Here is a 13,022-nt window from a genome sequence, read left to right as displayed (position 1 = left end):
TTAAAAACTCACATGCAAGCGAAAAAAGTCTCATGTGCAACCAAAAAACATAAGAAGATCAAAAAAATGACTGAAACTTAACTTACGCAAATAGAGAATTTAAATTGAAAAATTTATCACAAGGATTACCCTTACGGTCTCAAATCTTCAATTATACGGCAAATAGAGGAAGAGAAACCTTAGAAAGAAGTCATAAAACTCTAAAAGAGAGTGATTTCTAAAGATATTGTGTATATTGAAAATAATGAAACTCGTTTATAACAATTATATCTATACTAAAACCTGTTAATATTAAAAGTAATATTGTCTCACTATTTTTAAATCACCGTCACCATTAAATCGACATTATTTTATAGGATCTTATGTGTTCACATTAAAAAATATATATATAAATATAAATAATTTTTAAAATTTTATAACCTTTATTTATTTTGTAGATGATTTTGTTGTATATTAAAGATACTTATTTTAGTTTAAAAATGATTAATTTAAAATAAATAAATGAAACATTTAAGTCTAACAAATAGGTTAGTTAAAAGATAAAAATAATAAAATAATTGTTTTGATTTAAAAAAAATGGTTATTTATTAAAGGATAATTAATAATAAAAATGTGGAGACACCAAAATATTTTTTATAAATAATTATTTGAATTGAAAAGTAAGTTATTAAAATGTATAAAATAATAAAATAATTAAACTGCCGATCATTAAAAAAATGAAAATGTAATTATTTTAATTTAAAATAGCAATTACTTAAAACCAAAATTGGAAGAAAAATATGTACACGAAAAAACTCCTATTTGTGTGTGTATATATATATATATATATATATATATATATATATATATATATATATATATATATATATATATATATATATATATATATATATATATATATATATTTATAAAATATTTAAATTAGAATTAACAAACATTTAAAAAGATAAAAATAGAAATATAATTATTTTAATCTAAAATAACGATTATTTAAAGAATAAAGAAAAAGTGTGTGCACTGAGAAAACGAATTCTCAATAATATATTTATTAGTATATAAATGAAATTAATCAATCAAAGTATGCATGGAACTTCTGATCAATGAATTATTTTAATAGTGAACTTTTATTTAAGAGGTGATATTAGGTTGCTAAAGAGACAAATACAAAATATATTTCTTAATAGTCGAACATTCATAGTTTCCAGATACGAATAGAAATATCAATTTTTTTTTATTGTAACTTTGAAGAGTTATTTTACATAATATTTGTTCTAACACGTGGAAATATTCTTGATACTCTCATTTTGTTGTCCCTCTTTAAATTAAGTTAGAATTTTCTCCAGTTTCAAACTTCAGAATTTGTGAGAATTCAATTACAAACAAAATTTTGAAAAAGATAATTTTATCAACAGTTGATATATTTATTGGATTAATTCTATTAGGTAGGTTTGGAATGATTTTGTTCTGAAAAATAGTTCTTAGAAATGGGTACGGAATGATTGAATAGATTTGAAAATAAATGTTATGATATTGGACTTTTAGAATAAAGTGCGTGATTCTAAATTTGTATATTTGAATATAAAGTTCTCGAGGAAGAATGAAAGAAGCTAAATGTGATTTGGATTTTTTTTTTTTTTCAATCTATATAATTAGTTCAACAAATCTTAAATCATTCACCGGGATTTGAGACCGCTGGAAGTAAAAATGTTTTAGAGGCTTTTGCTGTAAAATCACTTTAGGGAATAATAAAAAATGATTACAAAAATAAAAATAGTGAATCAAAGTTTTGCTCAGAGTTTGCTGTAAGAAAAATGGTCCTTATTAAGCAAATTCCTCCTTGAAAAATAATAAAAAAATTGGCATGATAATATTTGATTATATTTTTAAAATAACTTATATATATATATATATATATATATATATATAATATTTTGTTGGGAAATATTATCATCGATTAAGAACATTATTATTTTTATTTTCAAACATCATTATAACATAGAGATAACACTCTCAACTTTTTGATTCTAAGTACATCACATCCATATTCTTCAGAATAAGAATTTAATTACACAAAGAGATAAACTTATAGTCTATTATATAATGACAAACACACCTATTATCTTTTTAGTTATCTTAAACGATGCGAAAATTTTTAAGACATGTTATTTTTATCAGTGTAATATATATATATATATATATATATATATATATATATATATATATATATATATATATATATATATATATATATATATATATAATTAAATAAATATTGAGCACATCTCGTATGTTTTCTTTAATATTTGAAATTGGATATTTAATGAAAATGAAGTTGGATTAATATGAGTAGCAATTAGTCATATGCCAATTGAGTTTAGTGTTTATACAACAATGGAATCATTAGAAACAAAAAATATTCAGGTTTCAATATTATTGTAATCTCACCTTTTAATTAAATTATATCCAAAAGTAAAAAAGAAAGTACATTGAACATAGCTTGTCTCCCAATTTTCTATTTACTAATAAAGTATTCTTACTAGTAAAATGATTATTTAGAAACAGTGAAAAAATATATATTTTTAGGGTACTTTATTGTATATCATATGATGAAATATGCATTATTTTAACTTTTCTTGACAAAATTAACATACTCATGGTGTTATTTAAAAGGAGAGATCACAAAACTCAAAAAAGTTAAATAGTTATTATAAGTTAAATAAATAAAAAGCTAATAGGAAAGAATAATGTGATATTATCATAAACTTTGACAGCTTATTGGTGGGAGAGACTGTGTCTCTATATATTGAAAAAAAAAATGAGAAGATAATGTGATTTATAATACATTATACCATTAAAATGTGCAAATATTTTTTAAAACATTTAAATAATTTATTTCTATTTTTTAATGTTTTGTAATATAATAAAAAATAAAATAAAAATACTAAATATGTTTATTATTAAACAGAATACTCTTTATTATAGATGTAGTATTATAATAAAAAAATCATTAAAATTATTATTATGAATGCTTTTATGTTACTATTTATATTTTTTAATTATTAAATTTACATAATAATTAACTAAGTTAATAATTATAGATTATATTATATATATATATATATATATATATAAATTCACATGATTCAATGATGCATAACTCAAAATATTCACAACTAAATAATTCAAATAATCTACAATATATTCAACAATAATTAAATGTCTAGATTATCCATGCTCTCCCTAACATAATATATAAACTCTTCATATATAAATATATTTGACTCTATTTCTGGAAGACACATTTATTGAATAAATTCAAACTGATTATACATACATGGTTCGATCCTATTTTCTAAAGCACCAAATTGTAGGAACATTTTTCAATTCTCACAACTAAATATTTTTCATTCTATGTGAGTTAAATACCAGCAAAGTCAGAATAATTTCCTCAAAAACCCTTTTGTACATCCTAAACTCAAAACAATATAACGTTCTCTCCCTAAAAGTTATTACACTCTCATTATCCCCACAATTCATATATCACATTTCTCGTATCAAACCATTTATCCTTACACATATATAATCTAAAGCATTTTAATATCACTCATTCATACAATCCAAACATCACATTTCTCTTCTCAACAATTAATCATCATATATACGTAATCTAAAGCATAATATATCATTGTCCTTTCCCCACTTAGTAAGGGTAACACAAAGGCTTCATAGAACTTATATCATAGTTTGCGCCTAGTGGAAAGACGCTAATGCTCAACGCCCGTGCTTTGACCTTTGGAGCTCTTTAGAATTAAATTTCAGATAGCACCCAACCAAAAGAGACCAGTGCTCAATGACAACTACACAATGCCTAGGGCCCTATCAAATTTCAATGACTACTTATATGTATCATATTGGTCCCTTGGTCTATCTGAGTTATTTTTACTCCTCTTAAGCATTAAAATAAGTATAATTTAACTTTAAAAATATTATAATATAACACCAATTTAATTAATTTGATATATTATCACTCATCTCCCAACTTTCAAAGTTCAAAACATACATATTCATTAACACATCATTTTGAAATGAACAATTTATCTCAAAAATCTAACAAATAATATAACCATAGTTTATTTCACATGCGAACACTAGATGGTTCAACATTTTCACAGTTTCAATATACCAAATCGATCATCATGGTTACTTTACTTTCAGTAAAATGATGTATTACAGTTTCATCACATCAAATTAAACACTTTAAGCATTATTAAAAAAAATATTAGTTTCCCTTACTAGGATTGTGAGCCACTACCAAAAAGAGTTTCACTACCACTGAAGACCTCTACTCCCACGTTATGCAATATCTGCACATAGAGAAGAATTTAGATTAATGATATGATCATACTCTAACAATTTTAATCGAAAAAAGATTCATATTGAGCCTTTAAACCTCGTATACACGCCTAACAACCTTATATGTAATAGGTTTCACTAAAAGACTCTAAAGAATGAACTTTTATGTTTAAAATTCTGATTTGATAAAATGGTTACACTTTTCGCCAGAACTCCTATAACATACTCTGATAATTAAATAAATGAAGAATCGAATCAAATATCTATAAAAAAAACACTAAAAAGATTGAAAATTTATTTTACAAAAATGTATTCTTATAAAATAAAACTCAAATAATAAAAAATCTATTTATAGTATAATTTATTAATAAAATATTCAAGTATCATTTATTAAATAATTTATACTCTTAAATATTCTTTTAATCCTCACAACATTTCAAAAGTACAAATAAAAATGGATAAACTACTATTATAAAAAAACAAGAATAATTAAATGTTAAATTTTCTTAAGCATTTAGTATAGTTAATAAATGCAATTAAAGTTAATAAATAAACTCATGCTATAAATGAACAAATATCTCACTTTAAGAGGATTAGAGTTGTTTTCAAAGTGCAAGAATCAGTTAATATAGTATGGTTTAATATAATTGTTGTGATTATTTAAGAAAACAGTTACTATGGTGGTGTTGTTCCAAAATGAATCTAAAGCTGAGGAAGAACGTGCATGATTAGACAAAACAAGATACTTGAGAAACATAACATGCTTATTATGCTCGTCTTTCTTGGGTGCATAGCGCGTGCCACTCCTACTCCAATCTGCAAACTGCATTCTCCATTCTTCAATTCCTTTCTACCCACATTTCCATACGCTACATTCATTCCAACGCCCAATGTCTTCTATATTCACAGTTAGTTTCTTTCTTCTCAACCTATTTTTTCTTCACATTCTCAATCCTTCTCAACTCTTACCCCTTATTTTGTTTTAATTCATTCATACAATCTTATATTTTTCTTGGTTAAAGGGACTAGGAATATTGAATCTTGGTAAATACCAGCTTACCCATGTTTGATTATGATCTCTCTTTTAGAAAACATCGTTACCATTTACTAAATTTTAGCGTCACCCTTCTGGATCTGAGATCCCTTTTGGGATCTGTTTATTATGGATATGGAAAATAAGAGTTTTAAATTTTATTTACTCTGTATTTTTCTTTTCATAGAACGCAGAATTGCTTCGCATTGTCAAATTGTGTGGCTTCGTTTTGGAGTTCAATTTATTTGAATTGGTTTCTGATATATGACATTATGGTGAATTTAGGAGTTTTGTCTTTGGTAAGTGTCACCCAGTAAAGCCAAATTGGAATTGACATTTCATTCAAACGGGCTATCATACTGTCTTCTGCCCCGAAAATGAGTGAACAACTTTAGGGGTTGTTACTATGAATGCTTAGAACAGATTTGTAATGCCAGCTTTCTTTGGATGCAAGATTTATTTAATTCAAGGAGTGGTTCATTTTATCATTCTTCAGCTGGGTCTAGTGTACCGTTTATAGATAAATATAAATGATCTTGGGTCCTGATGCTTTTGACGTTTTACATTCCGTTGATCACATTTCCATCTGTATTAAATATGATAATTTCGTGTTTTCCAGTTTACCAGGCTTTGTATTTGTTTATTTAAATGGACTGACCAATGCACATCATTTGAATGGTTCAACAGAATGCTATGGAGGCTAGTTAGAAGAGATCAGAGTTAGTTAATTTGTGAAAAATAAGCAAGAACATGGCAACGACTAGCAGGGCTGAGAAGAAGGCAGCAGTGGATGCAGCTGCTTGGGTGTTCAATGTTGTCACTTCTGTTGGAGTTATCATTGTAAACAAAGCTTTGATGGTGACTTACGGCTTCAGTTTTGGTAAATTCCTTTCCCAATTTTTAATGTTGTCTTTCCTTGACTTACATTGTTGGAGTAATGGAATTTTAGATATAATGGAAGGAAATACTAACTGTGATATACTACAATGTGCAATTTGTTGGATATGTTCACAAAATCTAGAATATTAACCCTTATTTATACTAGTCCTAATTTTCTAACTAATTCAAAAAACGTATCATGGTAATACGTGAAAATATGGTAACTAGTATTAAGAGATAATGAGGAAATAGGAAACACTCGAGGATAATTTAAGATTTGACAAAATATTTTTCGATATTTCCATAGATTTTAAGCCTTGTCCCAATAAATATATTATGATTAATTTCTTATCATCTTTTAAATATGATTTGCCTTTGCCTGCAGCTACAACATTAACAGGTCTTCATTTCGTTACTACAACTTTGATGACATACATACTAAAGATGCTGGGATACATCCAGCCTTCGCATTTACCCTTTCCAGAACTTCTAAAATTTATTTTATTTGCTAACTTCTCCGTTGTTGGAATGAATATTAGTCTAATGTGGAACTCAGTTGGATTCTATCAAGTGAGTTGGGTTGAATTTCTCTATTTGTCGATCAATGCATTCAGAAGTTAACATTTCTTTTTTAACCATTTTGCAGATTACTAAGCTGAGTATGATACCTGTATCGTGCCTTTTGGAAGTTGTTTTCGACAAGGTTAGGTACTCTAGAGGCACGAAACTCAGCATATGTGTCGTTCTCTTGGGTGTTGGTGTTTGCACGGTTACTGATGTGAGTGTTAACACCAGAGGTTTGGCTGCTGCCTTTGTAGCAGTGTGGAGCACTTCTATGCAACAATATGTAAGAGTGACACTCCACCATATGCGACATACTGCTTCAGTTCAAAATTCAAACTTAAAATATCATAATTAAATCTAGATTCATGCTTCTGCATGGCAACATTACAAAGAGTGGTAGGCAATATGACAAACATTTTGAAGTTTCTCTGTCTTAAAAGTGTTCTATGTTATGCTTAAATATTTGAGTGCATTTTAGGTAGATTCTGTATCAGCCTTCCTGTGATGTAAAAAACTTGTATAAGAAGTGTTAATCTATTTTTTTTAATGAATTTTCAATGTTTTCATGTGCAGTATGTCCATTTCCTTCAGAGGAAGTATTCGCTCAGTTCTTTCAACCTATTGGGACACACAGCACCTGCACAGGCTGGATCACTACTTCTTGTGGGCCCTTTTCTAGACTACTTGTTGACAAACAACAGGGTTGACCAATTTGCTTATAGTTCAGGGTCTTTGGTAAGTTCTGGAAAACAAAAAAAGATACCAATGCCATTGTATTCAATGTGAAAACCCTTGATGATTTGTTTTCTCCGAGAAAGTGAGTAAAGGCATCTGTGGATTCACATGGATGTACGTATAATGAATGACTTTGTGTTAAAATCGATATTGATTTCACCTTCAAATGCATGTAGATAAGATAATCGTGCATATGGTATATGGTTTTGTTTGCATGCTTTTATGTTTAAGAATGCCCCATTTCTTTAGATATACAATCTGCTTATTAATGTGCTTTATTCATCTAAAATAGTTTTATAAATTTATCGTATATAGCTAAAAACTTACTCAGCATGGGAAGCTTTGGGATTTATGTAGCGATTTTCGCAGAAGGATTAGTCTTAATTTCATTGAATGTGTATAGCTTAGATGATACATACATTATAGAACAAAGTCAAGAATGAAGTAAATTGAATTACAAATTGAACTTTTGTTGCTTTTGATTGTGGTATTTGGGTTGGTATTAACCTTTACCAAGTTTCTTACAATTTGGGTTGGATTTTGCAGATGTTCATATTTTTGTCATGCACTATAGCAGTGGGGACCAACCTTAGTCAATTTATCTGCATTGGCAGATTCACTGCGGTCTCTTTTCAAGTACTAGGCCACATGAAGACCATACTTGTTTTGACAATGGGGTTCTTTTTCTTTGGGAGGGAAGGTCTTAATGTTCAAGTGGTTTTAGGGATGGTTATAGCTGTGTGTGGAATGATATGGTATGGCAATGCCTCATCAAAGCCTGGTGGAAAGGAGCGTTTGAATCACTCTCTTCCAACCAACAAAACAGAAAACCAATAGTTTCATAGCATTCACTCATGATGGGGGTTTTATTTACAGAAGTTCAGATGATAAGAGGGTAAGTGATTTTTTACAGGAAAGTATTTGTTTATTTTAAATTAAAACCTAATTATTTCAATCTCATTTGTAATTCTTTTAATTGATATGATTTATTGTTTTGGATTCCAGTGAATATATTTCATTATAGGGCTTACTAGGTTCCAAGCAAAATTTTCATCTCCTTCATTAGTGACACTCATCCGTTCTTGTTGCTTCTTCATTCTGGTTCTGTCAATAAAAACAGCATACAGAGCGGTGTGTGAAGACGGAAAAATTTTCACACCACACAAATGAATACAGAAAGGTCCTCGTATCTTTTCCCCCATGAGAGTGCGACTTATTTTTGAAAGTGCAGGATTAGGTTGTTATTATATTGATACTCTCACATGTAAGATTATATGATGACTGGTATAAGTATTAATGTTGGACGCCTTCAATAAATTAAATTAGTTGCAAAGAAAGTTTAGGAATTTGTAGGATCTAAACGTTGATACAAAGAAGGCAAATAAAAAATTATGTGGTTTTTATTTTGGATAATTGGTCGGATGCTAAATAAAGTCTGATTAAATATTATTCTGTCAAGAACAAGATTTTAATGGTACTCACAATTCCACCTTGATTCATGCGTATTTAGTTTATTGTGGATAAGAACTTCAAAGAAGGTGATGATGAAAAAAAGAGAGGACAAAGTTTAAACTTTAACCATTAATAGTTGCACAGAAAACTATTTATCTGAAAGTTTCTGTTAAAAGTAACCCATATAAAAAAAGGTTTCATAAATATTTGTATTTGGATTCAGTACCTCATGAAAGATGTACTCTTGTGTGAGGACCTAAATAGACAAGAGACTTTATAGAAACTCGAATTGGGATATGATTATTCGTTCTAAAGTGAACCAGGGAGATACTATGAACAATACGTTTAGATGTTTTTTTCAATAAATTTGTACAAACCAAATATTTAGATTCCTTTTTGTACAAAATTAACAGATTAATGTTTGACAGAGACTTAAAGAGGCAATAGAAGTTCAAATCGTATTGAAAATATGAAAATTCCATTAGACCCAATATATTTTTATCTTACTTGCAATAACAGATTATGTTGAAACTTAAAAAAGAAAAAGACAAAAGAAGTTCAAATCGTATTGAAAATATGAAAATTCCATTAGACCCAATATATTTTTATCTTACTTGCAATAACAGATTATGTTGACAACTTAAAAAAGAAAAAGACTTTCAAGGTGAATAATGATGAAGAAATTTCTAATTTCTTGCATTAAAACTAGGAAAAATCTAGATTCCCAATGAGATGAGTTATATAATTCGCACAACCCAAGACATTATTATACAAAACAATCGACTAATATTTCAAGCATGTTCATCATGTTACCATGTTATAAAATTTTGTAAAATGGCAAAAAAGAAAATTATCTTTAACTTATTACTTGGATAAGGAAAGGTAAAAAGGTAGTATTTTGATTCGGGGTTGAAGTGAATATGTAATTTCATCAATAATATCCAAGGTTCTCTACAAATAAAAAACCAGCATCATAAGTAGAGCTTAACGCAAATAACAAACAAAATTGAAATTGTCACCGCATTTAAATAAAACTGATACAAAGTCGGTATGCAAAACATGTCTAGTGTTCTTTCAAATTTGTCTCCTCAACAAAATCTAATCTCCAAAGCCAAAACATAATATCTTAACGCTTCTTAGAGACACCAACAGTCTTTCCCCTACGGCCAGTTGTCTTGGTGTGCTGACCACGGACTCTAAGGCCCCAGTAGTGCCTCAATCCACGGTGGTTTCTGCATAATAGAAAAGACATGAACCTAAAAGTTAATTCCGTTCCGTAGACACCAATACTTAACAAGCAATGAGAAAATTCTCCAGAAAAGTCCTTGGTAAATTTTTAATTACATAAATTTATGGTATGGTAAGTTACTAATCTCATTACACTAAAATTACGATATCTAGATTGGACATACTTCAATTATCTGTCTTTGAAAATTATTTGCTTCTGTCAAACTTGTGAAGAAGGTTATAAAAAGTAATTGGAAACTCAATAGTCTCACTGACATCTTACACCTAAATGGATAGCAGCAAAACCAAATTCAAGATAATGATTAACAGAGAGCAAATTAATCATGAAAGACTTCTTCTTTTCAATATAACTACACTACAATTAAGACTGATGTCACTATTAGTTAACGAGAACCATTCTATCTAATTCCCTAGATCATCCATAAAACAAACCAGGCAACGAGTTACAATATAACTAACAAATTAAACAAGCTACTACGCTAAAACGAAATCAAATTCAACAAACCAACAGATTTGTCACACTTCGTTAAACATGTCATATTTCACAAATAAACCAAAGACCGCATCAGCGTTATACAAACTATCCCATCGAAACTAAATATCAGACCCAACAAAATTGAATAACCCAACTATGAATAGAGGTAGTAAATGAGTAGTGACCTGATTTTCTTAAGTCTCTCCAAATCATCCCTGAGCTTCATATCGAGAGCATTGGAAACAACCTGGGAGTATTTGCCATCCTTGTAATCCTTCTTCCTGTTAAGAAACCAATCTGGGATTTTGAATTGCCTAGGGTTGGCCACCACAGTCATTAGATTATCCAACTCCGCAGCACTCAACTCACCAGCCCTGACAGCAGCACAAACGCAAAAACACTCATGTCAAGAAAACCCAAAGACACATAAACCCAAGTGCAATTAAACTGACCGAACAAAAGAAGTACCTCTTGTTCATGTCAACATCAGCCTTCTTGCAAACCATGTTTGCGAATCTCCTACCAATACCCTTGATGGAGGTAAGGGCGAACATTATCTTCTGCTTGCCATCAACGTTAGTGTTCAGCACACGGAGAATGTGCTGGAATTCCTCGTTCGCCACCAGAGCCTGCAACATTCGTAAAAACAAATTCAGTTACCGATAGGGTTCCTAAAAAATTGAAACTTTTCGGTCAACGTCGAGGAGCAGTGAGAGGTGAGATGAGACGGTCGCGTACCATTTTCGCCGCGGAAGTGTCGTTGGAGAGTGACGGTCGCCGCCGCTGCTATCGGTGCTGGTTGAATGAGGATCTGAAACTCTAGGGTTTGGCAACGAGTGATGTTATATAAATGTGCTGAGCCTGTTCTAGGGTTTTGTCCTGTGGGCTTGTTCAACTTCAGTGGCCCATTTATTACCTCAGTTTGGGCTTTGATTTTTCTTTTCTTTTTTAAAGTAAGGGAAAATTCTTATACAATTGTTGATGAAGTAGGCGAATAAATTTAATATAATTAAGTATTTATTAAATTTAATATATTTTAATTAATAAAAATATAAATATTAACATTAATTAAAAAATATTAGTTATAAATTTAATATAATTAATTAATTTTTAATTTTAATTTTTAGATATAAACATTTACATTACTATCTCATTTATAATTTTTATTTTAAAAACTTTAAATATTTGAAAAAAAGTCATCATTTTTATATAATTTAAATTATACGAGTTTTTTTACTAAAAATATAAATTAAAACGTATAAATTTTTAAAAACTCAAATTATATAGTATTATTTAATTTTTTTTACACATAATAATATTAAATATAATTAAAATCTTAAAATTCTAATTTTTAGTATTTTTATTTTTTTCATTTATTTAAATTTTATATTTATAATAAAAAAATATATTTTAAAATGTCCTGTGCGTTTCACAGTATAAAAAACAGTTCTTATATAATTGTTGATGAAGTAGGCGTATGCTTTCTACGCCATAATAAAAAATTTCCCACATCGATTTAGAATATTTTATTTTCTAACTTCAAAGACTAATCTGAAAGTCACTAATATAATTTTACAATAAATAGATAAATTTGTGAATCAAGAAGAAAGATTAACTTTATGTCGTTTTGCTTTTCTTCCTTGCTAATCAAGATTAAACCAAAATGAACAAGGTAATGAATTGATAAATATTACATATTCATTTTTTTATAAAAAATACATATGTTTTATTATTATTATTATTATTTTAGAGATTTTATGTTATTTGACTCACCATGGATATTTTTCAAAGTTACTCCCACTTTATATTTTCTGTTTTCTATTGCTTGATTAAAGCAAAATTCTTATTTTTGTTTCTTTAACAATATTATTAAACAACAAATAAAACATTTATTTTTTATGATGAATATTTGATTTCTTTTAATATGATATATCAATATTTTCAAATAAAAACAATAATTTACTGTTCCCACATTTTTTAGATTTTTATATTAATTTTAAAACGTTTCTAATATATTGTTTTATTACCATGAAAATGATTATGTGAATTAAACAAACTTTACCAATATTTTACATAAACTAATTTTACTTCTCACAATTATTTGTCCATACTTAAAATGTTTTCCACGCTACATTGATGAGATTTATAATTAGTCAATATATGTGACATTGCCAACTAATCATTAGTATGTCTAACAAAATCAATAATGCCTCCTTATATACTAAGATTTGTTAAAGAAATTTAACAGTTTGTTAAATATGTTTAATTCTTACATAGTAAAAG

The 13,022-nt window shown here is 28.2% G+C and overlaps 2 protein-coding genes across 4 annotated transcripts; one reads left to right on the top strand and one right to left on the bottom strand.

Annotated features, from left to right (window-relative positions):
- Nucleotides 1-5,069: 5,069 nt before the first annotated feature.
- LOC114190748 (UDP-rhamnose/UDP-galactose transporter 6-like) lies at nucleotides 5,070-8,901 on the top strand. Of its 3 annotated transcripts, none has more exons than XR_014996599.1 (7): nucleotides 5,070-5,261; nucleotides 6,074-6,266; nucleotides 6,651-6,835; nucleotides 6,912-7,112; nucleotides 7,403-7,564; nucleotides 8,111-8,459; nucleotides 8,685-8,901. XR_014996599.1 is itself a non-coding variant. In XM_085675651.1 (6 exons), the coding sequence occupies exons 2-6, from the start codon at nucleotides 6,137-6,139 to the stop codon at nucleotides 8,399-8,401; spliced, it is 969 nt and encodes a 322-aa protein (XP_085531777.1). In that variant the 5' UTR covers nucleotides 5,071-5,261; nucleotides 6,074-6,136; the 3' UTR covers nucleotides 8,402-8,568. The 3 variants fall into 3 exon arrangements, 1 of the variants encoding a protein (XP_085531777.1); XR_014996598.1 differs by having other exon boundaries at nucleotides 5,072-5,261; nucleotides 8,570-8,901; XM_085675651.1 differs by lacking the exon at nucleotides 8,685-8,901 and having other exon boundaries at nucleotides 5,071-5,261; nucleotides 8,111-8,568.
- A 1,024-nt stretch (nucleotides 8,902-9,925) lies between these two features.
- Nucleotides 9,926-11,618, bottom strand: LOC114192803 (small ribosomal subunit protein uS13z/uS13y/uS13x). Its single transcript, XM_028082624.2, has 4 exons — nucleotides 11,478-11,618; nucleotides 11,208-11,368; nucleotides 10,925-11,113; nucleotides 9,926-10,248 (listed from the first exon to the last, which is right to left on the bottom strand). The coding sequence occupies exons 1-4, from the start codon at nucleotides 11,478-11,480 to the stop codon at nucleotides 10,143-10,145; spliced, it is 459 nt and encodes a 152-aa protein (XP_027938425.1). The 5' UTR covers nucleotides 11,481-11,618; the 3' UTR covers nucleotides 9,926-10,142.
- Nucleotides 11,619-13,022: the final 1,404 nt, after the last annotated feature.

Source organism: Vigna unguiculata, chromosome 7 (genome assembly GCF_037176805.1).
Source record: "Vigna unguiculata cultivar grain cowpea cultivar isolate G323 ecotype 2 chromosome 7, ASM3717680v1, whole genome shotgun sequence".
NCBI lineage: Eukaryota > Viridiplantae > Streptophyta > Magnoliopsida > Fabales > Fabaceae > Vigna > Vigna unguiculata.
The sequence above is the reverse complement of the archived record's forward strand: the minus strand, read 5'-3'. Positions and strand labels throughout refer to the sequence as shown.